The sequence below is a fragment of the Staurois parvus genome, unplaced genomic scaffold (genome assembly GCF_062004578.1).
Source record: "Staurois parvus isolate SC_StPar_1 unplaced genomic scaffold, SC_StPar_1.0 ptg000445l, whole genome shotgun sequence".
In the NCBI taxonomy this organism is placed as follows: domain Eukaryota; kingdom Metazoa; phylum Chordata; class Amphibia; order Anura; family Ranidae; genus Staurois; species Staurois parvus.
This window is the reverse complement of record NW_028318241.1, coordinates 8,487,341-8,515,000: the sequence shown is the minus strand read 5'-3', so window position 1 is coordinate 8,515,000 and position 27,660 is coordinate 8,487,341. Positions and strand designations below refer to the sequence as shown.

General features: G+C 41.1%; 1 protein-coding gene across 1 annotated transcript in view; it reads right to left on the bottom strand.

The window, feature by feature from the left end:
- Positions 1 to 11,240: 11,240 nt before the first annotated feature.
- LOC149453923 (granzyme A-like) overlaps positions 11,241 to 27,660 on the bottom strand; it is an 80,429-nt gene continuing 64,009 nt past the window's right edge. The window contains exons 4-5 of the mRNA XM_089688089.1: positions 14,848 to 15,114; positions 11,241 to 12,556 (exon numbers count right to left, since the gene is read on the bottom strand). Coding sequence (XP_089544215.1) covers positions 12,386 to 12,556; positions 14,848 to 15,114 — 438 coding nt within the window. The 3' untranslated portion in view covers positions 11,241 to 12,385. The remainder of the gene's footprint in view (positions 12,557 to 14,847; positions 15,115 to 27,660) is intronic.

Sequence of the window (27,660 nt, the reverse complement as noted above, 5' to 3'; positions counted from 1 at the left end):
CTATTTGGAAGATTTACATTTAAGATCTCAGTTTTTGTTGGGTTGATCTTCAAATTTGATAGCTCCCCATACTCCTTTAAGCTCTTCATTAAATTTGGAAGTGTTATCCTAGGATTTCCCACATAGAACAGGTCATCCACAAAGGCTGCCACTTTATGTTCAATTCCTCCTATCTGTATTCCTTTTATATCCATGTTTTTCCTAATTGTTGCCAGCAAAGGTTCCAATGATAATACATATAACATTGGGGACAGCGGGCATCCCTGTCTTGTTCCATTTGACATCCCAATAGGTTCTGACCTCTCTCCGTTAACTACAATAACCGCGGCGGGCTCTCTATACAGTTTTCCTATCCACTCTCTCATTCTAACTCCCAATCCTAGGGTTTCCAGAGTGTCCATCATAAAGCTCCAATCTACTCCTATCGAATGCCTTTTCAGCATCAATCGAAAGCACCACTGCCAGAGTTTTCCCCTTCCTAGCCTTCTGGATAAGCAACCAAGTTCTCAACCCATTGTCTCTACCCTCCCTCCCTGGCACAAACCCCACCTGGTCTCCCTGAATCCATTCTGGCATTAAATCTTTCAACCTATTTGCTAAAACCTTTGCATATAACTTGGTGCCTGTTCAAAAGTGAAATTGGTCTATAACTAGAGCACTGAGAAGCATCCTTCCCTTCCTTCTGAATAAGCACCACATTGGCCTGTAAAGATTCCTGCCTCATCTCCATCTCCCCACCCAGGGTGTTCATATATTTCTTCAATTTAGGTATTAACAATTCACTTTATTTTTTTATAGTACCTCACAGTATATCCATCTGGGCCTGGACTTTTCCCCGTCATGGTACTCTTTAATGCTATTTTTATTTCCTCCTGCGTAATTTCTAAATCAAGGGAATTTAGTTGATCTTCACTTAACTTCGATAGTCCTGCATTTTTTAAATATACCCTTCTTTTTTCTCTGCTTTTATTTACGGAATCTTGGGAAGTAATATAATACAAATTTACTATAATATTCCTTAAACACCTTGACGATCTCTTTAGTAGAATAAACTATTTCTCCCTTGGGGTTTCTTATTTTTTATATATAATTCCCGTTTTTTTCTTTTTCCTCAAGGCTCTCATTAAATATTTTCCTGGTCTATCTCCCCATCTATACCTCTCACTTGCCACTCTATTAAACTCTTCTCCTCTCCTCCTCCATCACTAACTCTAGTTCCTCTCTTTTTTTATTACCGTCTGTCTTCTCTTTTGTTGTTCTATTTTTATGTACCTGCTCCAGGTCACATATATTTCTTTAACAGCCCAGTAAGTTTCTCTCTTTCCCTTTTTTTTCTTTTTTGCCCCAGACGCGATCAATATACCTCTTATGTAGGCCTTATGGGACTCCCATACTGTAGCCACCGACACTTCCGCTGTCTCATTCTCCTGAAAAAATCTTTCGATCTCTTCTCTAATCTTCTGATCAATCTCCTGATCCAGGAGAAGAGCTTCATTCAACTTCCATCCTATACCACCTGTCAACCACCTCCCCCATTCTAAATTCATTATAACAGGGGCATGGTCTGAAAGAGACATTGCCTCTATTTCTACTTTAGCCACCATCTCTATAAGTTGATGATCAACCAATATATAGTCCAGTCTTGAATACATCTCATGTGCATTAGAGAAGAAGGTATAATCTCTCTCTTTTCCATGTATTACTCTCCAAATATCTACCAGTTGGCACTCATGCATCACCTTCTTTAAAGTTCTCAAAGACCTACCTCCCTCTCGCTGCACAGAAGAAGTCGTATCCATTTGTGGATCCATACAAAAATTCAAGTCCCTGCAACTATCAAGTGTCCCTTTTTTGAAGGCCATCAGTTTTCTCAAAACACCTTTCAGATATACCTCCGGTCTCTTATTTGGGCAATACATATTCGCAATTGTACATTCTATCTCTTGCAATCTACCTTTCAAAAACAGAAATCTCCCCTCAGGATCTATTTCTCTCTCCTCTATCTCCAACCTTATGTTTTTTGCAAACCCTATTGCTACTCCCTTAGCTCTCAATTGGGGAATCTGCATAAAACCATGTTGGGTAATTTCTGGCGTTCAATTTAATATTTGACTTAATCTCAATATGTGTCTCCTGCAGAAAAACCACCGAAGCTTCTCTATGTTGCAACTCTAAATAACTTAAATCTCTTCTCCGGACAATTCAACCCATTTACATTATATGTTATAAACCGTAAATCTTCCATATTTCTTGTATTTCTACTTTTACACCTTCTATCATGCAGAGTGTTGTCCCTAAAACCCCACCCACACCACATACCTTCCGACTCCCCATCCCACCCCTCCTCCCATCTATCACCTCCCTCCCATTTTTAGGCTTCCAATTTGCCTATTAACCATTTGTGGGCCTAGTCCCACGTTTGATTTGAACCTCTGGGTGAAACTCCACCCATGAGCGGCTCTCCCTCTCTCCAACCTCCCCAATTACCCCCCATCTATTTAATTAACCTGGTAAATTATCACCAGTCTTTAAGAACTGAGATCCAGGGGAGGTATAGTAAGGTAGGAGCAAAAAAAAAACACCCCTTCCTACCCCCCCCCCCTAACAAACTGCCAGTCCTCCTTCTTTTTTTTTTTTTCTTTTTTTTTTTTTTTCCCCCATAACTCCTGTTTCTCTATCTTCTTCTTCCCATCCAGCAATCTCTAGTCTCTGCAAGTCCAATCTATCACAGAAGTCTCTCAAGTCTTCAGGGAACCTCAAATAAGCTGTAACTCCATTCTTCCATCTGATTAGGCCCGCTGGGGTCCCCCATCTATAATGCACATTCTGCTTTCTCATCTGCTCTAACAAGGGTTTCAAGGATCTCCTTCTCCATGAAGTCTCAGGTGTTAAATCCGCAAAAATCTGAATGTCCATTACTCCATACTTAATACTTGTTCTTCCTTTTGATCTTCCTCCCAAATCCTTTTTATAAAAAAAAAAAAAAAATGTTTATTAATTTATCAACCAAATACAAATCACAATCACCTTTTTTCAATTAACAAGACATCCAAACATTCTCTTCCTATTAGCATAATTTATTTAAATCCCACACCTCATCCCTCCCTTCTCCCCCCCCCCCCCACTTTGCATTTTTCTCTCTTCTCCTCTACGCCAAACATTTCTATTTCTAGAATCCATTTCAAGGGGTGTTACATCCTCATATATTTCACTTTTTCTCTATACTCTTCCACTTTATATTATACATCTCCATCTTATCTATATGCATATAATACAATCTTTCCGTCCCACAGATCTGATTCATTCTGCCCATCCAATCCTCTGTCGGCAACTCCCTTTTTTTTTTTTTTCCCAAAATCTAGGTATCAAACTCTTCGCTGCACTCAAAGTGCCATATCCCCGAAACTTTATATAATCTCACTGGAAGCTCTGTGATATGGAGAAGACATGGCTCTGGGTCTAATCTAATATTAATTTCAGTAATTTTCCTTACTAAATAAACTATTTTCCGCCAAAACACTTGTATTCTTGAACACTCCCACCATATATGATACGTGCCCACCTCTCCAACACAATGGTGAGATCTCCCCATTCAATTTATGCTCTACATTTGGTGTAATGTGCCATTTTACCAAACACTTATAATTTAGTTCCACTTCCTGCATACTGATATTTTCGTGAATTAATCTAAACATTTCCTTTGCTCCTCCTCCTCTATTTCCCTTCCCATATCTCTTTCCCATTTCTATATATATATATATATATATATATATATATATATATATATATATTAATTTTGTCAGTGTCTAACTCAGTAAATATCTTCTCTTATATATTTTTGCAATTCCGTGTTTCCCATCCCCCCGTGCTTCTAACAATCTTTCCAATGGGTTCCACTCTTTTCTGGTTTTCACAGGTTTTGGGAGACTCCCAAAGAAATGTTTCAATTGGTAGTATCGTAATCCATCCATTCTATTGAAAACTTCTCCCTTTTTTCTTCTCCAGCTCTCTATATGATCCCAATTCCTCACCGACCATTATGTCTCAATTGCGCATCCTGTTTTATAATCCATTTCCCTGTGATATTTTTCCTTCCCAGGGGCAAAATATTCTGTGTTCCTTAGTGGCATTAACTGTGGGAAATGTTACACAGACAAAAGGGATGGGTTTTTAATTCAAACTCTTAAAACGTTAAAAGTGTACAAACTTGTGTTCGCATCTAGTCCCCTATATAGTGCAGGCACCCATATAATCCTACTTAAATTTGTTCCACTCAGTGTATTTTTGATTTTGACCCAACTTTTCCCTGGATTATGAGTCCAATCAAAGATTCTCGCAATTATCACCGCTTTATAATATCTCTTGAAATCTGGTACACCCAAGCCACCTCTTTCCTTGCTTCTAGTCAACATTTCGTAACGTATTCTAGGTTTTTTGTTCCTCCATTTATATCTCATTATCATTAAGTTCTTTGAAATATGCCTCTGGAAGTTTGATTGGAATCATTTGAAATTTATATAATACTTTGGGCACAATTACCATTTTTATCAAGTTTATGCGACCTATCCAAGACGGGTTTCCACTCCCCATTCTCTTCAACTCCTCCTTGAGCTCGTTTAGTAGTGAAATTAACTTTATACAAATTTTTAATTGAGGCTGACAATTTTTTTATCTCTAGGTATTTTAATTCTTTATCTCTCCAAACAAAGGGGAATTCTTCTTGTATTTTTTCTTTTTCACTATTTTTAAGGTTTATATTTAAGATTTCGGTTTTTGTCGGGTTAATTTTTAAATTTGATAATTCCCCATATTCCTTCAATGTCTTCATTAAATTTGGAAGTGATATCCTAGGATTTCCAACATAGAACATCAAATCATCCGCATAAGCTACCACCTTATGTTCTCTATCTCCTATCCATATTCCCTTTTTATATCTATGTTCTTCCTTATCGTAGACCACAATGGATCCAATGACAAAACATTCAACAGTGGGGATAGTGGGCATCCCTGTCTTGTACCATTTGACATCCCGAAAAGCTCCGATCTTCCTCCATTAACCATGATAGCGGCTGTAGGCCCTCTGTATAACCTTCCAATCCACTTTCCCATTCTATCTCCCAGCCCTAACACCTCCAAGGTATCCATCATAAATCCCCAACTCACTCTATCAAATGCTTTCTCGGCGTCAATTGACAACAGTACCATCAGGGTTTTCCCTTTTTTTTTTTTTCCCTTCCTGTATAAGCAACAATGATCTCAAGCCATTGTCTCTACCCTCTCTCCCCGGGACAAACCCCACCTGATCCCCATGTATCCACTCCGGCATCAAATCCTTCAGTCTATTTGTCAAAACCTTTGCATACAATTTTTAGTATCTACATTCAGCAGCACAATTGGTCTATAGCTTGCACACTGCAAGGGGTCTTTATCTTCCTTATGAATTAAAACTATATTAGCCTGTAAGGATTCTCCCCTTATTTCCATCTCATCTCCCAAAGTGTTCATATATATCTTCAATTTGGGTATTAACAACTCTTTTTATATTTTTTATAATATTTTACCGTATACCCATCTGGACTCGGACTTTTCCCCACCGCGGTACTTTTTTAACGCTGTTTTTATTTCCTCTGACGTAATTTCTGATTCTAGGGAGTTCAATTGTATTTCACTTAATTTTGATAGACCTGCCTCCTTTTAAGTATGTTCTTCTTTTTTCTCTCTTTACTGTTTCAGCATTATTCAAAGTATCCTGGGGTATGATATTATATAACTCACTATAATAATCCTTAAATACTCTAGCAAAATCTTTAGTTGAGTGCACCAGTTCACCCTTGGGATTTCTTATGTTTTCTATATAATTCCTACTTTTCTTCTTTTTCCTTAGAGTTCTCATTAAATACTTTCCTGGCCTATCTCCCCATCTATACCTTTCACTTATTACTTTATTAAAGACTCTTCTTTTTTCCTCCTCCATTACAGTCTCTAGTTCTTCTTTCTTCTTTATTATTTTCTCAATTATCTCCTTAGATATTTCTCTTTTTTATGAGCCTGTTCAAGATCAAATATTTCACTTAGAAGTCCATTAATCTTTTCCCTCCTTTTTTTTTTTTTTTTTGCCCCTATTGCAATGAATAGTCCTCTAATATAGGCTTTGTGGGCCTCCCACACCGTTGCAACCGACACATCCTCTGTATCATTCTCCTCAAAAAATCGTTTGATTTCCGTCTCGATCATCCGATCGATCTCTTCACCCATTCATCTGCCAAACAAAACCTCCTCTCTCCTCTCTGCCCTCATCTTGACTTCATTGCAACAGGGGCATGATCTGACAAACAACTTCCTCCAATTTTTACTTCTACTACAGACTCTATGAATCGATGTTCTACCAATATATAATCCAATCCAGAATAAATCTCATGTGCATGTGAGAAAAAAGTATAGTCCCTATCTTTCATATGCCTAATTCTCCATATATCCACTAATTGGCACTCATGCATCAGTTTCTTTAATGATCTCAAGGACCTGCTCTCCTCCCTCCTCACATAGGAAGTAGTATCCATCCGTGGGTCCATACATCTCTGGCCATTATCAAACAACCCCTTTTTGAAGTCCATCAATCTCTTCAGTACTCCCCTCAAGAATATCTCCGGTTTCTTATTTGGGCAATATATACTAGCTATTGTACACTCAATTCCCTGCAATTTACCCCTCAAGAACAAAAACCTTTCCTCTGGATCCGTTATTCTCTTCTCCACCTCAAACCTTATATTCTTTGCCAAGCCTATAGCAACCCCTTTTGCTCTTTTAATTGGTGAGTCCGCATAATACCATGTTGGGAAATATCTAGTCTTCAGCCTGACCTTTGACTCCATCTCTAAGTGTGTCTCCTGCAAAAAAAACCACCGAAGATGTTCTGTGTTGCAATTCTTTAGCCTAAATCTCTTCCCAGGACAACACAGCCCCTTTACATTTACAGGTTATAAACTGGACTTCTTCCATATTACCCTACTCCTCTTAACTCCTTTTTTCTTCTACCCTTCCTCTTCCTTTCTCCTCTCATCCCGCAGAGTGTTACTACAATTACCTCCCTCCCCCCCTTGCTACCCCACTACTCTTTTCCCAAACCATTCCCCTCCACCCCTCTCCCGATTACCCCCTCCACCCTCCCTCCTCCCATTTTCCTCCCCCCTCCCTACTAGGCCTGCTATTTGCCTTCTAATCATTTGTGGCCCTAATGCCAAGTTTGATTTCGGCCCTGGGGTTGAGCTCTGTCCATGTACAGCTCATCTTCCTCCCCGTTTCCCCCAATGTCCCCCTATCTGTCAATTCTGTTTCTCCTTCTAACTAGCTGCCATTCCTCTTTTACCATAGCACATATCCCTCCTTCTTCTTCCTCCTCCCATCCTGGAATCTCTATTCTCTGGATATTAAGTTTATCAATGTCTCTCAGTTCCTCAGGGAATCTCAGATATGCAGTGACTCCATTCTTCCATCCAATTAAGCACGTGGAACTACTCCATCTATATTGTATATTCTGTTTTTTTCATCTGTTCTAATAGTGGTTTCAGTGATCTTTCTCCACAATGTCTCAGCTGTCAGGTCTGCAAAAACTTGTATATTTTTTCCTCCATATATAATACTGGTTCTTCCTTTTTTATCATCTTCCATACCTCTTCTCTGCTCCATATTTATAGAATTGTACAACTACATCTCTCGGTCTCTCTTCCACCCGATCCCGTTGGAACCTTCCTATCCTATATACATTGTCCAATTCAAATATCTCAGTACTGGGTTTATCCATAATGGAGTTTAAAATTTACATATTGTCCCTCTTAGATCTTCTCCTTGTGTGAGCTCTGGGACTCCTTTTTATCCTAAGATTATTTCTCCTATGCGTATTACCTTGTATCTTCAACTTATATAGCAGCTTTTTTTTGTTCTTTCCTCATCTCCATTATCTTTTTTTTTTTTTCTGGAATAGCTTGGGCATGCTTTTAATTTTTTTTTCTTCAGTTTCTTCTACTCTGGATAGTAAATGTCCCAGTTCATTCCGAATAATCCCCATCTCTTGTTTAATGGATGTTTCCAAATTTTTAAACATTTCTGCCATCTCCTTTTTATTTGGTTTTGTAGTTCTCCTTCCCTCTGTTTTTGTTGGCTATTATTATCCATTTCCACAGAAGACCTGACTCTCTTATCCAAACTGTTTTCCATTATGCTCCTTTCACATACCCCCTCTCTGGGGGGATTCCTCCGGGTCCCACTCTCTTCCTTTACCCGCTCTCCTTTACAGGTAGCAGGCAGGGTGCTTTTTCTGTCGAGCCGGCCTCTCCCCGACTCCTTAGGACGCCGGCCGGCTTTTTCCTTCCCAACACTCCTCCGTGGCTGCCACGTGGTCACGCTGGTTCTCTTCGTTGCCCGGCAACCCGACTCTCCATCCGAGTTCACCGCCAGGCGACATGCGGCTCATCCTGCATACCCGCACTCGATCATGCACTCGATCATTCAGGCGATCATTCACAGCAGCCAGCAGGATACCTTTGGGGGAAAGCGGGGGGGGGGGGAGGTTAACAGAGAGAGTCTACTCTCCGCTCTCACCGACATGTTCAGGCCCCTCCCCGTCTCTCGTCCCCTCCTCCAAATCTCTTTATCCCCATATTTATGGAATTGAACAATTTATATCTCTCGGTTTTTCTTTCCCACCCATTACCTTGTTGAAACTTTCCTATTCTGAAAGCTCCATCCAATTTGATCGACTCTGTAAAATTGTAAACTCCATAATGGACAGATCTGATACAAACTACTATCTGCAAATCTTCCCCTTTTGGAATCTCTGGGACTCCACGTATCCTAAGATTTTTTTCCTCCTTTCCCTGTTTTCCTGTACCTCCATCCTATATAGCCACTTCTTCTGAACTTTCCCAATATCCGTTATCTTTTTTTTTTTCTAATTATGTTTTGTGCCTGGTTTTTAACTTTCTCCTCCTTTTTTTTTTTTTTTTTTCTTCCGCTCTCAATAACTGCCCCAAATCATTTCGTATAGTTGCCATTTCTTGCTTTATTGTTTTTTCTCAAGATTTTTAAACATTTCTGCCATCTTTTTTTATTCGGTACTTTTAGTTAACTTTCAAGATCTTTCACCTCCATATTTACTCCCATTTGTTGACTACTACTATTCATACTCAGCGATTGTCAGGGACCATCGCGACGCATGGGTCTACACATGCGTAGGTGTCTGTCAAGACATGCAGGCAGCAGGGCACTAGGACCCAGGCGCACCCGTCGTCTATGACAGTACTGGGCAGGCATTAGGACCTAGGCTGCGCCTCTCAGGTGCAGGGCGGGCTATTTAAATCAGCCCTGCACAGACACTTGTTGTCGAATGGTCTTTCTGCATATCCTGTTACCTGTGTTATGAGTACTTTGATCCGGATTATCTGACCTAGCTGTCTTCTCCTGTCCTGACCCCTTGGCTTGCCTGACTCTGCTCCTGGATGTTCCCCTTTAGATTTGATCTCCTGTTATTGACCCTGCGTGTGACCCGACCATTCTTTGCCTACTGTTTTGTACCGCACCGACCCCCTGGCTACCGACACGGCTTGTTTGACTCTGCCCTTGCTCATTCCTCCATCCATCCATCCCTCAGGGATCCCCGGGTCCCCTCACATCAGACTCTCACCCTGCAGGAGCCTCCGGCAGACTCCTCTACCACTGATAGAGATATCCGGTAGCTGCGACCTGGTCCCGGAGCGCTCCAAGTCCATCCCCACCATCAGGGGCCCTGGTGAACAAGTGCTCCGGAACTTAGACTCCGCACGCTGGAGAGGCTCTATCAGGGGACTGATAGAGGTGCTGTCGGGTGGTCCGTTACAGCGATAGTCTAGGACTATTTTCCAAACTAGTTTCCATTTCACCTTTTTCGTTTACACCTTGGGACCTTTCTGGGGTTGCATTTCCCTGGGACTTATATTTTTTGATCGTACCAGTTTGGGACCCTTTGGGCCCACTTCCTTAACATTTTTGTTCTTCATATCTTCTGTTTATCTTAATCTCTTCTATAAAGCTCAGGATAGGTAAATATTAGATTTACTGGGAACTCAGACTTGGCTTGATATATATTCCTTTACTCTCATTTCTAGTTCTCAGTCCTCTTCTCTCTCACTCCTTCATGACCCCCGGGAATCCCCCTTCTCTCCTTCGCCTCCTGCTCCTCTATATGGCACCATACAATATATAGCCTCTTGCAAGCCCCAGCCGCTCACACTCACCCTCCTTTCTTCTCCTGCCAGACGGCTCCAGGCTTCAGGTGTCAATTTCTCCACACAAGTTCAGTCCTTAGGGGGATTCTTCGGGGTCTTTTCTTCTTTTATTCCCCCATTTTAGTAGGGGTTCCAGCCAGGGAGAATGGGCTAGTGCACAAGCTTGACTTGCCTCCAAAAAACCAACTGGTAAGCAAGCTGGGGAGCGGACCGGCGTCTCCCTCTCTCCTCTGGACGCCGGCCGGCTTCCTCCCCTCCCAGCACTCCTTTGCGGCTGACCACGTGATCCCTCCGCGTCACCTCATCTCCCGGCAACCCGACGCCTCCGTCCTGGGTCCTCGCCGGCGCACTCCAGGGAGATCGATCACTGTCTCCAGCCCTCCGCGCCACAATTCCTTTGCCGGGTCCGCCAAGACCTCTCTCCTACAGGTGAGTCCCGCCTGGTTTCTTCCCTACATTAGGGGGGCCCTTGGGGAGGTCGGAAAGTGGAGCTTGTCAGAGAGCTCCTACAGCATGCCCTCCACAGCCGCCATGTTCAGGCTTCGCCCCATCCCGATATTCTGACACGGTAGCGGCAGAAATACCGGACCGGCCGCTTTATATTCACTCCATAAGACACATTTCCCCCCCCCCCCTTTTTTTGGGGGGAAAGTGCGTCTTATGGAGCGAAAAATACGGTAACTATTGTTGTAGGAGGCAGTTAAAGAATGGAAAGCTGTTACATGAGACTGCTAAAGATCATTGACATTACAGCCTCTTTACTAATCAGTGCTCCCGTTCCTGGCTGTTGGGTTCCAATAAGCTAAAATTCCCCAGTTACTATACCTCTGTGACAAACATAATTTCAATCTGTGCTAATGAGACATGTAAGAAAGGTGTGAGATGAATGCTAATAGCTTGATATGCATTGTTGAGCTATGCATCTTACTTTATTTTTTGTTTATTGAATAAGGCAGTCATTCGGACAAAAAGGGAAAAAAATGACCAAAAGGTTAAGCTTTTATTGTCTAACACAATTCATGAAAATACAAACTGAACATTTATCAGGGACACAGCAACTAGTCTTTTTTTCTTTTTCCAACCAGCATGAAAATTGATTGTTGGACAAGTTTCTCTCAACCTGTTTTACATAACACCTAACATTACTAGCATCAATTTTAAATTATATTTTTCTTTATTGTAAAGATATCCAGAGGCAGAGGTACAATGTAAAGGAAATAAAATGTAGATATTCCACAAGTTAAAAACAAGTCAAATACAGAGTCATATAAAATAACTGAAGCATCCATAGTACAAACAGTCATCTTGAATATGTGGTGAGATGAGGATGGTAGAAAGAATTATGGGTCTGCTGTATGATATTATGCCATAACTAGGAACTCTGGTGGGAGTACACATACATCTGACTTGTAGAAATCCCTATTTAAACTGAAGAAAGTTTAGAGAAATTTGAGAACAGAAAATATGGGAAAATGGTGTGTTCTCAGCATTTTGCAACCAGGGTGCCTTGGCAAAATGCCTAAAAATTGTATTCAAGCCAGCAGGTGGATCAAGCCTGTCTGATAGTTACACAAGGTCATAGTTTTTCAGTGTGCACCATTACACCCTTCTAGCTGCCAGCGTCCTAACCATTGGCACCATCAGTTAATATGGAGGATGTCAGCCACATGCACAGCATCCTTGTTTGATCCTCCCCCTGCCTCCTTTCTGTCAGTAATGGGGTCAATTTAGTTGAGTAATAGAGAGAAACTGAGGGACAAGAGAAATATTGGTATACTAGTCACTATCAGTGTGCAAAAGTGTATTTGCTTTGGAATGAATCCCCTCTAACGTGTGTGTGTGTGTGTGTGTGTGTGTGTGTAAAACTATTTTAAATAGCTTTTTACATTTTTAGAATGGGGTGCATTGAGACTGTCCATAATGATAAAGGGTGCCTCAAGATTGTTCATAACTTTAAAGGGTGCCTTGACTGAAAAAAGGTTAGGAAACACTGCGTTATGTCATAGTTGAGCAGAGGGAACAAAAGTGAGCTTTGAAAAGTGGACTTCAAATAACTATTCGCTATGAGAGAAGGGATCAGGGAAGGGGAGACTAGCAGTAATTTTAGACACAAAAGCACAAAACGGCTAGTAAACGGTATTTGCTTCGCTATTTATTTCTTTGTTAATCCAGTTGACATAGTCTTTGGTGAGAAACGTGTAGACATTTGGTAGTTTAGGGTCCGCACATGGTTTTGAACCAAAAGAAACTATTCCCCGAAACATTTTGTCGCATATTAAAGGTCCTCCAGAATCACCCTGAAATATATAAAACAAAATATAAACAATCTACAGACTAGAAAGACATGAACAGTGGTATAGGCAGAGCCAGATCATCGACAAGGCAACTTAGGCAGGAACCTAGAGTTTGGGTGTGCAGGGGCCCAGATACAACCTGCATGCTCCTATAGTGAACCAGGCAGATGGCACTATTGATCAAAGCTGTGAACCTGCCTGTTACTTCCCATAAGATGATACATTTAAGCAGTTCCAAAGGAATATGGAAGGGGGGGAGGCAAGGTTGCTACCTTGACCCTGAACCCATTCTGCCTTAATCAGTGTTTGAGCATAAAGCTGGGCATGCACACTGTTTTTTTCCATTCAGCCGACTGGTGGAATAAAACAGATTCCTTCATCAACAAAAAAATGAGGTGGATGGAGGAATCCCCATTACCGGGATATTGTAATGTATTTTGACAGCGGAACCCACCTGCTAGACCATCCAAATTTTAGTCTGTGTATGGCCAGCTTGTGAATAGTTACATTTATTTTAGATTTTGGAATTACCTTTTACAGACTTCAAAATTTAAATTTTGAACGCTAGGTATGAGGATTCATCAGTAGAATGACCATTCAAGGCAAAAGCAATCCATGAACTGTCAATGATTAGGTCAGGCAAGACTTCCTTCACTGTAAGGGCTCATTCAAATGGGTGGTTAAGCCCATCCTCCTTAGAGAGCTGCTGGCAGATGCATGTGCACCCACTTTGGAGCTGCATATAGGCAGCCCATAGGAAGCTATTCGCAGCCGTGGCTGTCAATCACCGGGTCCCGGCTGGTGATTCCCCACTGGCACCCATGATTACTGAGGATCTCCAACAGGGAGGAGGGCTCCTTTGTTTACTAACAGTCCTCCTCCCTTTCGGTTTGGACATCCAGAGCAGTGCGACTATAGTGAAACAGACACAACCCCCTAGTAAAACACTCCCAGCACAGTTAACCCTTTGATCGCTCCTCATGTTAACCCCTTCCAGCCCAGTGCCATTTTAGTACAGTGTCAGTGCTTTTTCCCCCCCACTGATCACTGTATTGGTGTCACTGGGGATCTCAGTAACACCAAGTCAGTTCCCCCCCAGTGTCAGAATGCCAGCCGCAGTCCCACTATAAGTCGCTGATCAACACCATTATCAGTGTAAAAAAAAAAAAAAAAAGTATGTATGTATATATATATTGACATTTGTAAACGCTATACATTTCATGTAAACCAATTAATTTACACATGTTGGGATTTTTTTTTTTTTTTTTTTTAGCAAAAGACATGTAGCAGAATACATTTTGGCCTAAACTTATGACTAACTTTTGTTTTTTTTTGTTTTTTTATATTTTTTACTGGACATGTTTTAATAGCAAAAAGTCAAAAATATTTTTTTCTCAATTTTTTTTTTTTTTTTTGGCACAAAAAAATAGATGCACATGCAATCAAATACCATCAAAAATGCTCAATTCGTGGGAAAAGACATAAATTTCATTTGGGTGCAGAGTTGCATGACCACGCAATTGTCAGTTAAACTAACGCAGCGCCGTAACGCAAATAATGGCCAGGTCAAAAAGGGGGTAAATCCTCAGGAGGGCAGGCAAGTGGATAATGTCAGCCAGCATCTCTAGCCCCACTGTTTACATTTATCTGAATAGGGGCCAAGCTGGTCAATAGCTGCTAGAGATCCAGCAGCCACCAACATTCAAGAATCCACAGTCCTGAACGAGAAGCTGTCATTCATTACAGCGGTAGTAAAGCGCTTTTTCACTTGTACCTATAGGTAAGCATATAATAATGCTTACCTGTAGGTACTATCTCTTAAACATGCACCATTTAGAAGATGTTCACATTTTTAGCAGCCAGTGGATAGCATACAGTGTCATGGTAGTGACTTCCGTGCCCATGCGCAGGACTGACAAAATTGTGGCTTAGCTGTTCAAACAGCCGGAAGCCCTGGAAGCGTGACTGCACGCTGCTAGAGGGATCCTCTTTTTAGAGGGAAGTCTATCATATTGTGCTAATATTTAGGGCATGCTAGCACATTATGACACAAACCTGCAGAGGACCATATTTTGTTTTTTTTCTTTACAAATTTTACTATCACTTTAATGGTTAATGGAGGTAGTAATACTGCTAATGAATGACTTCCAGCACAGCTGGAGGTCTGATGCAGGGTAGGGCAAGCAGGTCATTTAATTCACAAAGCGCAAACAGCTGGATTTCAGGGTCAAACGTGCATTGCACTGAACCCAATTTGGCAAGTTCATCCTGAATGAGAACTATTCCATACTTACATTGCATACAGCTTTCTTTCCTCTTGCATCAAAGGTGCACATCATGTTTTTTGTGATATTTAATCTGGATTTCCATTTGTTATGACATTCCTTTCTGCTTATTGCTGTAAGGCTGACAGCCATCAGCTTGTCTGGTAGTTTCACATTATCCTTTTCGGTTGAACCCCACCCTGCTGTGTTACACACAGTCCCAGCTTTGACTTCATCAAATTTCTTTGGTAAAGGCAGAATCTGCACAGCTTTGTTTAGTTTTGCTTTGCCGGACAGCTGAAAGAGATTAAAAAAATCAAATTTTTTAAAATCCAAATCTCGAGGTCTCCTCTGACTGGAAAATGAGCTTGAGAAGTAACCATTAGGCTAGGCTCACACATATGCAGGTTGCGTTTGAGCCGTTTCCTCATTGCATTTTGTTTTTTTTGTTTTTTCCCTTGTTGCTAGGCAGATTTAAAATGCAGCAAAAACACATTAGATGCTTTAATGCAGCATTTCCATTGAAGTCTATAGAACCAAAAACACAATTTTTTGCATTCAAATACGTCCCTGACCCTTTCCAAAAAACGCACTGGGTGAAAACTTGCAGATGTGAACATGTCCCATAGGAAATCATGTTAAATGGACTGTACTGCTTTTCTGCAAAAAGCAAAATGATGCAGAAAACGCATAGGTGTGAATCATTTAGAGATAAACGGATTTTCTTTGGTTAAAATATTGGCAAAATTTGGGACATTTTTCAAATTTTCACCATAGAAATGGCAAATTCATAAGATTGCATTTGGTTTTAAATAGATTCCATAATCTATGGAATCTCCTTTAAACTATCCTGGACCTGATCTTGTTCCAAACAACCCTAACTCTTGCAAAAGAAATTTTAAATTCTACATAACTGTACTATATTTTGTATTTTACCATGTGAAACTCTGCGCGAAGTGCAAAAAAAACCTCAGATATAACAACCAATCTTCAAAATAGGAGGCTGCACATATGTGATTACAAGGCTATAAAATATGTCATGCAGCCCCTTTTTAAATAACATACAGTTGTAACAAAACCATATTAAACAGTGCCTTCAGTGACACTTTTACTTAACCATTTTCCTACCGGGCCCATTCTATCTCTTCTCACATAAATGTAAAAAGTGTCATTACTGGTAGCATGGGGCGATACCTGCACCCTACATAGGTTGCACAGGCAGTCCAACTCCTCCAGGATGGCACATCAATACGTGCCAATGCCAAAAGGTTTGCTGTGTCCCCCAGCACAGTCTCAAGAACATGGAGGAGATTCCAGGAGACAGGAAGTTACTCTAGACCTGGACAGGACCGTAGAAGGCCTTTAACCCATCAGCAAGACTGGTATCTGCTTCTTTGTGCAAGGAGGAACAGGAAGAGCACTGCCAGAGCCCTACAAAATGACCTCCAGCAGGCCACTGGTGTGAATGTTTCTGACCAAACAATCAGACTTCATGAGGGTGGCCTGAGGGCCCTGTGCCCACTGCCTGGTACCACAGAGTTCGATTAGCATTTGCCAATGAACACCAGAATTGACAGGTTCATTGGTGCCCTGTGCTTTTCACAGATGAGAGCAGGTTCACCCTAAGCACATGTGACAGACATGAAAGGGTCTGGAGAAGCCATGGAGAATGTTATGCTGCCTGTAACATTGTTCAGCATGACCATTTTGGCGGTGGGTCAGTGATAGTCTGGGGAGGCATATTCATGGAGGGATGCACAGACCTCTACATGCTAGACAATGGCACCCTGACTGATGAAATCCTTGGACCCATTGTTAGACCCTACGCTGGTGCAGTGGGTTCTGGGTTCCTCCTCCAACAATGCCCGGCCTCATGTGGCAGGAGTATGCAGGCAGTTCCTGGAGGATGAAGGAATAGCTCCCACACTTGCCTGACCTAAATCCAATAGAACACCTCTGGGATATCCTGTTTCGATCCATCTGACACCACCAAGTTGCACCTCAGACTGTCCAGGAGCTCAGTAATGCCCTGGTCCAGATCTAGGCATAAATACTCCAGGACACCATCCGTCCTCTCATTAAGAGCATGCCAAAAAGTTGTCAGGGATTCATAAAAGCACGTGGGGGCCATACAAACTACTGAGTACCATTTTGAGTTGCTGCCATGGAAGTTCACCAAATATAGACTAGCCTGCTGCATTTTTTTTTTTTTTCACTTTGATTTTCAGGGTGTCTTTGAATTCAGTCCTCTGTAGGTTGATAATTTTCATTTCATACTTACATTCCTAACACATTACCCAGACCATATCTGTATAGATATCCAGCATGATTTTTTTTTCCCCATTGAGATCTGATGTGTTTTCAAAGTGTTCCTTTAAAATTTTTGAGCACCGTATGTACAGGTGAAACTCGAAAAATTAGAATATCGTGCAAAAGTTCATTTATTTCAGTAATGCAACTTAAAAGGTGAAACTAATGAGACTCATTACATGCAAAGCAAGATAGTTCAAGCCGTGATTTGTGATAATTGTGGTGATTATGGCTTACAGCTCATGAAAACCCCCAAATCCACAATCTCAGAAAATGAGAATATTGTGAAGAGGTGCAATATTCTAGGCTCAAAGTGTCCCACTCTAATCAGCTAATTAAGCCATAACACCTGTAAAGGGTTCCCGAGCCTTTAAATGGTCTCTCAGTCCGGTTCAGTAGGAATCACAATCATGGGAAAGACTGCTGACCTGACAGTTGTGCAGAAAACCATCATTGACACCCTCCATAAGGAGGGAAAGCCTCAAAAGGTAATTGCAAAAGAAGTTGGATGTTCCTAAAGTGCTGCATCAAAGCACATTAATAGAAAGTTATGTGGAAAGGAAAAGTGTGGAAGAAAAAGGTGCACAAGCAGCAGGGATGACCGCAGCCTGGAGAGGATTGTCAGGAAAAGGCCATTCAAAAGTGTTTGGGACTTTCACAAGGAGTGGACGGAGGCTGGAGTCAGTGCATCAAGAGCTACCACACACAGACGGATCCTGGACATGGGCTTCAAATGTCGTATTCCTCTTGTCAAGCCACTCCTGAACAATAAACAACGTCAGAAGCATCTTACCTGGGCTAAAGGAAAACGGACCTGGTCTGTTGCTCAGTGGTCCAAAGTCCTCTCTTCTGATGAGAGCAACTTTTGCATCTCATTTGGAAACCAAGGACCCAGAGTATGGAGGAAGAATGGAGAGGCACACACTGCAAGATGCTTGAAGTCCAGTGTGAAGTTTCCACAGTCTGTGTTGATTTGGGGAGCCATGTCATCTGCTGGTGTTGGTCCACTGTGCTTCATTAAGTCCAGGGTCAATGCAGCCATCTACCAGGAGATTTTTGGAGCACTTCATGCTTCCTTCCGCAGACTAGCTTTATGGGGATGCTGACTTCATTTTACAGCAGGACTTGACACCTGCCCACACTGCCAAAAGCACCAAAACCTGGTTCAATGACCGTGGGATTATTCGCCTGACCTGAACCCCATAGAGAATCTATGGGGCATTGCCAAGAGAAAGATGAGAGACATGAGACCGAACAATGCAGAAGAGCTGAAGGCTGCTATTGAAGCATCCTGGTCTTCCATAACACCTCAGCAGTGCCACAGGCTGATAGCTTCCATGCCACGCTGCATTGAGACAGCAATTGCTGCAAAAGGGGCCAAAAGCAAGCACTGAGTACATATGAATGCTTATACTTTTCAGAGGTCTGATATTCTATGTACAATCCTTGTTTTATTGATTGCATGTAATATTCTAATTTTCTGAGATTGTGGATTTGGGGTTTTCATGAGCTGTAAACCGTAATCATCACAATTATGACAAATCATGGCTTGAACCATCTTGCTTTGCATGTAATGAGTCTCTCATATATTAGTTTCACCTTTAAGTTGCACTACTGAAATAAATGAACTTTTGCACGATATTCTAATTTTTCAAGTTTCACGTGTATGTGTAATATATACTGTATATTGCCAAAAGTATTGGGACACCCCTCCAAATAGTTGGATTCAGGTGTTTCAATCACCTCCATTGCCATAGGTGTATAAAATCAAGCACCTAGGCATGCAGACTGCTTCTACAAACATTTGTGAAAGAATGGGTCACTCTCGAGCTCAGTGAATTCAAGCATAGTACCGTGATAGGTTGTCACCTGTGCAATAAGTCCATCCGTGAAATTTGTTTGCTACTAAATATTCCACGGTCAAACACAACATAATACCCATTGTTTGGTAATCTCCACATCAGACCCAGAGGGTTGCCCCCCCCCCTTCCTGACCAGGCCATATTTTGCTATTTGGCACTGCACTCTCAACTGGTAAATGTGTGTTCATCCAACACTGTACCCAAACAAAATTTGTTTTTTTGTTTTTTTTTTTTCTTCACACAAAGCTTTCTTTTGGTGGTATTTCATCACCACTGGGTTTTCTTATTTTTTGTGACATAAATGAAAAATACTGAATGTTTTTTCAGATTTTATTTTGAAAACTTTTTTTGTTTTTAAAATACATAAACATATATACATGAAAATATCCTAAAAGTGCTTAAAGCAAAAATACAAACAAAATACACAACCCACACACAAAGATAAAACAACCTGGAGCATGCCCAAATCTGCTCAAAATAATAAATGAATGGAAAGGCTTATAATAGCCAAAAATAGGTCCAATGTTACATATTGGACCCATTTTTAAATAAACTAAACAGTGCCACGACAACCAAAGGGGCCTACATCCTAGCTCAAAACTGGACTCCATATGAGCTAGCCAAGATGACCAAATTAAGTCAAACCTCTTTAATGATGTTCTAAGAAATAGTCTCATATGAAATGCACTTATTAGGATTGAATATCCAATCAGGTTCAGAGGGTGCAGAGAAGACCACTTAAGGGCAACTTGCCTTCTAGCCACAAACAGCTCACATAGCATAGTAATCCACTTTGGTGGCTTCAGCAGTGAAAAATCAACATAACCCAATAAACATAAGAGGATCCACTGAGAGATCCAAATCTAATAGCCCATTAAGTGTGCCCACAACCTCTGTCCAGTACCTCTGGAGTTTTGGGCAATGCCACAGCAGATGTATCAAGGACCCCAAATTGCCACAGCTAAGACAGGCCAAGTTATCTCTAAGGTCAATAGCACACAAAAATTTTGGGGTCCTATACACCATATGGAGAATAAAACCTGAGTTAACCTATGTGTAGAGAAAATGGAAACGAGGAGTTAACGGAAGGACATCTTCCCAGACATTATTAGGGATAGGCCCTACATCCTGTTCCCATATTTCTCTAGAGGAGCTTAAATTTATAAAAAGCTCTCTAAGAGAGCTAAATAGGTAGTAGAAGTAAGGCCTTTAGTAGAGGTTGCTTGAACTATTCTATCCAACACTTGTACAGGAAAAAAAACTAATGGCAGAAAAAGAATTGCACATGCGAAGCATGACAACTGCAAAAATTGATAAAACCATCTAGGGTTCAAAGGAAATTCTCGTTATGAGCTGCTCAAAAGATTTAAGTGAACCCCTTTCATATAACTGCAAGAGTACAATATGCAGGTGGGCATGTTGGAAAAATCAGAACATCTTGACATCCCCTTCAAGGCATGCAATGATGAGGGTATGAGGCACAAATTGGAACCAGTAAGTCCCATGCAATATGCTGCAAATGGGCTGCTAGAGTATATTCTTGGATTTGGCACTACTAAACCCCCATCCTACTCTGGGTATTGTAAAAGTTCCAATTTAAAGGATAAGTTCACCTTTGGGAACATGTTACATGTTCCACCCATTTTTAGGTTGAGGAAGGCTGGAGTGTGGAGCATGGGAGGGGGCCCACCTACAAGCTAGTGCTGGATGGGAGGATCTCCACTGTCTCACCGTCTCCAAGGGAGGAGAACCTGTGCATCAGGGATTGAGCCACTAACCCACTAAGCTAACAGGAGAGGACAGTGTGAGTACTCCTACAACCCCTGAGCCAGATAAAGGGAGAGGGCAGTCAGGTGTAAAGACCCTACAAGCTTCTCATCTGGGACTGTTCAGTCAGACAGCTCTTGGGCCTGCTATCTCAGGGTGACCCTCAGGCAACTGAGTGAAGAGGAGGAATCCTTTGGGGACTGAGAAGGTACACCAAAGAGCTCTAATGCTCTTAAAAAGGAGACTGTTGCTAAATCCACGCCTTTTGTACATAGTTCCAAAGAGTTCGTCCTCAAGTTTCTACAGTTCTTTGGGCATCCCATATACCCTTAGACCCCATCAAGTTCTTAAACCTCTTAATAAAATGAAGGCTGTGCAGAGCATGGGGGAACCAATCAAATCCAGCAGCTCCTACGAGGGTAGTTCTACATGTGGGGACTCATCCAGGATTTCCGTTAGCAACCAATGAGCCATTCCATCTACATCGGACTCCAGGGACAGGTCTCAGTGGCATCCATCCCCTCATCTCACACAGTGTAGAATGTAGTGCGTTTACTCGGTGTTCTCTCTTTCCCTTTTTTTTTTTTTTTTTTTTTACTTTGCATTGTGGGAGCAATAAAAATTATTGCTCATGCAATGCTTGCTTTGAAGAGTCATGAATGGGTTAAGTTCATGACAGTTCAAAATACTAGTGATCTGTGATTGGCTACAGCTAATCACATGGTACAAAGTGCTTGGCCCATGTACCATATAAGAGCCGTGGGCTAATCACCGGTCACCAGGAAAAGAAGTAAAGCTGTTATGAGAATAAATCAAAGAGTGCGCTAAATATAAGTAAATACAAAAATTATTAGTTTAAAATAATGATGTCTGTGATAGAAAAAATTTACATAAAAGTCCATCCACCATAACAAAGTAATTAAACAGTTCTGAAATCTTGTATAAATCAAACACTGTGCAAAAAAAAAAAATCCACCACCGAATGAAATGGGTACACTCACCAGAGCTCCATGCTGACCAGATTATAAGTCAGCAAAGATAGCGTTTGCTCTGGGAGCGATGATCAGCAGAAGTAATCCAAACTGGGAGCAATATACTGCAAGCAGGCAGTCAGCACAATATGGAATAGCCTTAACAGCAGGTAGTCATCACGTCTCCATACCATAGATCATGTTCGGGGAATCAAAACAGGAAATCGTGGGGCAGTAAGTTTAAAACCAAAATGTTTTATTAAAACGTCAAATGCACTCACAAACAGGGTGTCTAGCTGACACCAGCAATGACAGCCTCAAGGAAACTGGGATGAGCCCCGTGAGGACGTCAGATGACGAAACTAGTAGGGCGGGGCTTCTTTTGGATGTGACGCCTGGACACTCCTCGTAGACTGTCGGCTGTGATATCGCGGTGAGCGAGGCTCGTTGTTGGGCTGTTGAGGGTGGAGCAGATCGCTAAGGGGCTGAGCCAGGTGCAGCTGCAGACTCAGGGGTGGATTCCAACTTTAAAGTCAGGATCTTTCCCCAGACTGGCTGAGTGACATCAGCTGACAGCGGGCTTTAGCCGTCTGTCAGCTGAAGATGGGTCATAAGTGCAGAATGAACTGCACTCCTGTGATCCACAAGAGAAGTAAAACCAAAAGCGCTTTGCCTGTACTTTTCCTTTGAGATACGATGCCTCTGCCCCAGGATTTCTGTTTCAAAGTTGCTCCTTTCTCTAAGAGCATCTTGTAGAGCCACCCTAGCATATAGGGTCTAGAGTTGGGTCTCCCTACACTGTGTGCAGCAAGAGAAACACACAGACCCATAACCTAGGATGGCAAGGCACTCCTCTGCTTCTCTCTCTGTCTCCTCCCTTCAATCTCCAAGCTAAAAGACTGGCTGGAGACTGCACTGTCCACTGTTAACTCTTTCTTGGGAAGTAGCGTTAAGAGAATAGGAGCCATCAGCATTACAAGGGTAAGAATTTTATCTTTAAAATGAAACTAAGAATTTTACAGATAACTATTTATTTTATTGTGCTCAATGTGTTAAGCTATAAATACCGAGGGTTTAATATAGGCTCTCTTCTCTCTCTGGCTATTTTTCTATTGTGATGTTAACCATTAGCTGCCCGGCCTATAGCCATTTGGCGGCCACAAAAATGCTGTAGCTTTCCGGGTGCACGGCATTTGGCGTGCTCCCGCACATGCGCAGTTCGCGCGGTTGCAGAGCCGTGCAGCGGCATGATCTGTCACCGGCCGTGTACCTCAGACACGGCCAATGACAGATCTGAGTACCGGCCCCCGTTGCCAGTACCATGTGACCTGTTGTGACCAATCACAGCAGGTCACATGACAGTTGTATACAATGGATGGCTTCATTCATGCCATCCATTGTATACTAGTGCCTAACTGTGAATGGTCACAGCAGGTCACATGCACATGTCATGTGATTAGCTGTGGCCAAATCACAGCTAAGCACAAAAAAAAAAAACCCTGAATGAATCGATTTCATTCAGGTAAATGCTTGCTTATAGTAAAGTAATTATTTGCTATAAGCAAATTGTGTGTGTAAAAAAAAAAAAAAAAAAAAAAAAAAAACACTGATCACTTCCCCAAAGTAGTACAATGTTACTATGGTAACATTGTACTACTTTGGTCATAGTAAAATATGAAAAAAAAATCTTAAAAAAATTAAATGTAATAAAAAATTTAGAAATAATAAAATACAAAAAAAGTAAAAAAATATATATATAATTTTTTTTCATACTGTCACCAGTCAGTGTCCCTGTTCACCGCCATGCCAGTTATATGATGATGCTGTACTGCACTGGTGACAGTATGTAAAAAAAAAAAATAGTGAAAATAATTTTTTTCATTTTCTGAAATATTTATGACAAAAAAATACAACTTCAAAAAACTCGCCATTCCTCTTATGAAGTACGTTGGACTGTCTACTCTGCAAAAAGGGGTCATTTGGGGATATCTGTACTATTCTGACATTCTTGGACCTTCAAGAAATTAGATTGGCTGTCAGTACTTCAGGATTGATCAATATTCAGATCTATACCATAGTTTGTGAACTCTATACCTTTCCTACAAACTAAATACATCCCAATTTGGGTTATTTTCACCAAAGACATGTAGCAGAATACATCTTGGCCTAAATTTATGAAGAACAATTATTTATTTGTAAACTTTTATAACAGAAAAATGTTTTTTGGTATTTTTTTTTCAAAATTTTTGGTCTTTTTTTGTTAATTTAGCAAAAAATAAAAACCCCAGCGGTGATTAAATACCGCCAAAAGAAAGCTCTAGTTGTGTGAAGAAAATGATAAAATTTTAGTTTGGGTACAATGTTGTATGACCGCGCAATTGTCACTCAAAGTGTAAGCGCTGAAAAATGGCCTGGGCAGGAAGGTGTAAAATTGCCCGGTATTGAAATGGTTAAACATACAATATTTAAAAAATAATTTAGTTCATTAGTAAGTTATTTCAACATGCTTTGTACAAGGAAAAAAAAACATAGGGTTGTGATAAATGGGACAAATGAGAATATATTTTGGACTTACAGTAACAATAGTTGTTATAACCCTGATAAAATCCCTGGTCTAACTGAATAAAACATAGGTGTGTGGGGTGTTTTTTGTTTTTTTTTTTTTTGTTTTGTTTTTTTTAAATTCGGCTACTTTTTTTAAACTTAAGAAAAAAATTTATTTGAAAGACAATACCACCATAAAGAACACAGTTGTTGTATTGCAATTTAACTTGTATCTGTTTGGAAATATCAATGTGTATCTAAACCAAAAAATAAAAATATAATATATTGCAAGCTATCAATTCTTAGATGTAGTGGCTGCATGAATTTCTTTTATAATGCTAAGAACATTTTACTCAAATACAGAAAATACATGTTTTTGCCAAAAATGCAGTGTCCTTGTCCCCTTCTTAGAACTTAACAGCATAAGCAATGCTCTCTCCATTTTTTGGATGTGTAAATCCTGAAAGGTGTCTGTCTCATTCACTCTCAAACACCACAAGATTTAAATCATTGCGCCCATAGATTCAAATAAAATACCACAATAAGTTAGACTGGGAGCTGCTACTATATGCGGTCACATTTCGTTATACGACTTCGTCTGAGGGAGCACTCCCTCAGACGAAGTCGTATGACGAAACGCGTTAGCACGTGGTTAACCAGTGACGTTGCCACGCATGCCGACCCACGTGTCCATACCACGTGACCGCAACAACGCCATCTTGGTTGCAGGCAGGCTGATGAGATGCTGCTGACAGAGCTGGAAGCTCTTATGTGTTGAGGGTTTTTACAATGCTTGAAATTTATTGACTCTGAGTGCGGTTTTAAAGGGGGGAGATTTGAATAAATTGTTTACATACGTTATTGCACTATGGCGAGTATTTTTTTCTGCCTACATGTACTATATGGAGTTGTTTGGATATCTCTAAGCTGCAGAGAGCTAAGCTGCGGAGTGTTGGATACATAAAGCTATGCTGGTAATTCACCAGCTTTTGGTGAGTGTGCATTCTGATGGGGTGTTAGGTTATATGGTTGTCAATGTAAATGTTCACATCAGTGCTTGCTGTTCCAGTGCATTCCAGATGCAGAAAAAAGTAGAAAAGGCTACATTTTTCCTACACAGAACTGTACTGGAATGCGGTAAAACATATCAAAATGCACTGGAATGCACACGTCCCTATTTAAATTGAAGAAGAAAAGAGGGGAAAAACTGAACTGGAACGCATGCAGAAACGCACCTGGAACATATCTGGACTGTTTCTATAGTGTGAACTGGCCCTTAAAACTGTCAGGGCTGGGCCCCTGTTGCTTAAAGTGTTACTAAACCCACAACAGCAAAATCTGTCTGTACATGCAGTACAGCATGCTTGTTATACTTACTGTGGAACCTAAGAGGTTAATTATGTGCATTGTGTAAAAAGACCATTTGTTCCTGACTTCTCTGCTCCTCCTTTTGTTCAAATTTCCACGCCTCATCTCCTGATAAGACAAACTGAACTGTAGCCATTCTTCACATGCTCAGTTTAGTGTGTATTGCTGGAGAGGTGTGGTGTGTGTGTGTTTTTTTTTTTTTTTTTTTTTCTTGGGAGAGTGGACAGTGCTGATTGGCCTTTGCTAATCACATGCAGACAGAAGCCAGGGGTTTTGCGTTCTCCTAGAGCAGAAAGAGAACTCCTCCTACAGGTTTTAACCAGTGCTCTGCTGAACACTGATAGAAGTCACAAGACGGCTCTAACTGCTGATGAAAAAAGGTATTTAGCAGTTTATATTTACTAAAATAATTGCATTTCCATGTTCTGTGTACTGTGGGAGACCAGATATAGTGAATGCAGGGTCCTGGGTTTAGTAACACTTAACGAGCAGCTTTTCTTTTTTTTTTTTTTTTTTTTTTTTGCGCTCCGAAGCTGCTCAGCTGTCGGTTAATTAGCAGCCACTCGTCTCCACAGCAACTCCCCTGAATACCAATACCTGCCTCATTAGTCCAGCCTACAACCAGCCCTTTTTGCTATTTTAGCAGCTTAGCTTTCCTCCCTGCCCTTGAGTGTTCTATTATCTCCAGTGTGTTCCTGCCTGTGTTCCTGTGTGCAACTCGGTGTGGCTGACTTCTCTCCTGATTCCTATTCCTGATTTTTGGCTCCTGACTATGCTGACTTCTACACCCTGTTCCAAATTATTATGCAAATGATATTTTTCTTATTTGCCTAAAATAATTGATGTAAATAACAGTCAGCATAATTCTCATGTTATCAACTATTAAGAGTACAATTCAAATGTTATTGAACAAACCTCCTAATGATAACAGTGTTTTTTTAAACATAAACTTACAATGCACTGTTCCAAATTATTACGCACAGTAAGTTTCAAAACACTTTATAGGTTTTAAAGAACTGAAAATTATAATTTTGTGTTTGCAGCATATTTACTGAAATCAAATGCTATTTCAATCAAACTTTTAACATTTTAACTTTTTAAACATTTTAACAGGTCACGTTACATTGTAACATAGGACCCCTTATTTCATAGCAGCTTCACAAGTCTTGCATCCATTGAACTTCAGTTTTTGGACAGTTTCTGCTTGAATTTGTTTGCAAGATGTCAGAATAGTCTCCCAGAACTGCTGTTTGGATGTAAACTGCCTCCCACCCTCAGATCGTTTGCTTGAGGATGCTCCAAAGGTTCTCAATAGGATTGAGGTAAGGGGAGGATGGAGGCCACCCCATGACTTTCTCTCCTTTTATCCCCATAGCAGCCATTGATGCAGAGGTATTCTTTGCAGCATGAGATGGTGCATTGTCATGCATGACGATGATTTTATTACAGAAAGCATAGTTCTTCCTTCTGTACCAGGGAAGAAAGTGGTCAGTCATAAACTCCACATACTTTGCAGAGGTCATCTTTACACCTTCGGGGACCCTAAAGGGGCCGACCAGCTCTGTTCCCATGATTCCGGCCCAAAACATGACTCTACCACCGCATTGCTGACGTCGCAGCCTTGTTGGAACAGGGTGGCCATCCACCAACCATCCAGTACTCCATCCATCTGGACCATCCAGGGTTGCACGGCACTCATCAGTGAACAGGACTGTTTGAAAATTAGTCTTGTATTTTTCTGCCCAATGCAGCTGTTTCTGCTTGTGAGTATTGGTTAGTGGTGGCCGAACAGAAGGTTTATGCACAGTTGCAAGATTCTGGAGGATTCTACACCTTGATGTCCGTGGGACTCCAGAGGCACCAGCAGCTTCAAATATCTGTTTGCTGCTATGTAATGGTATTTTAGCAGCTGCTCTCTTGATCCTATGCATGGATCTGGCAGAAATCTTCCTCAATGTGCCTTTATCTGCACAAACCCGTCTGTGCTCTGAATCAGCCACAAATCTCTTAATAGGGAGATG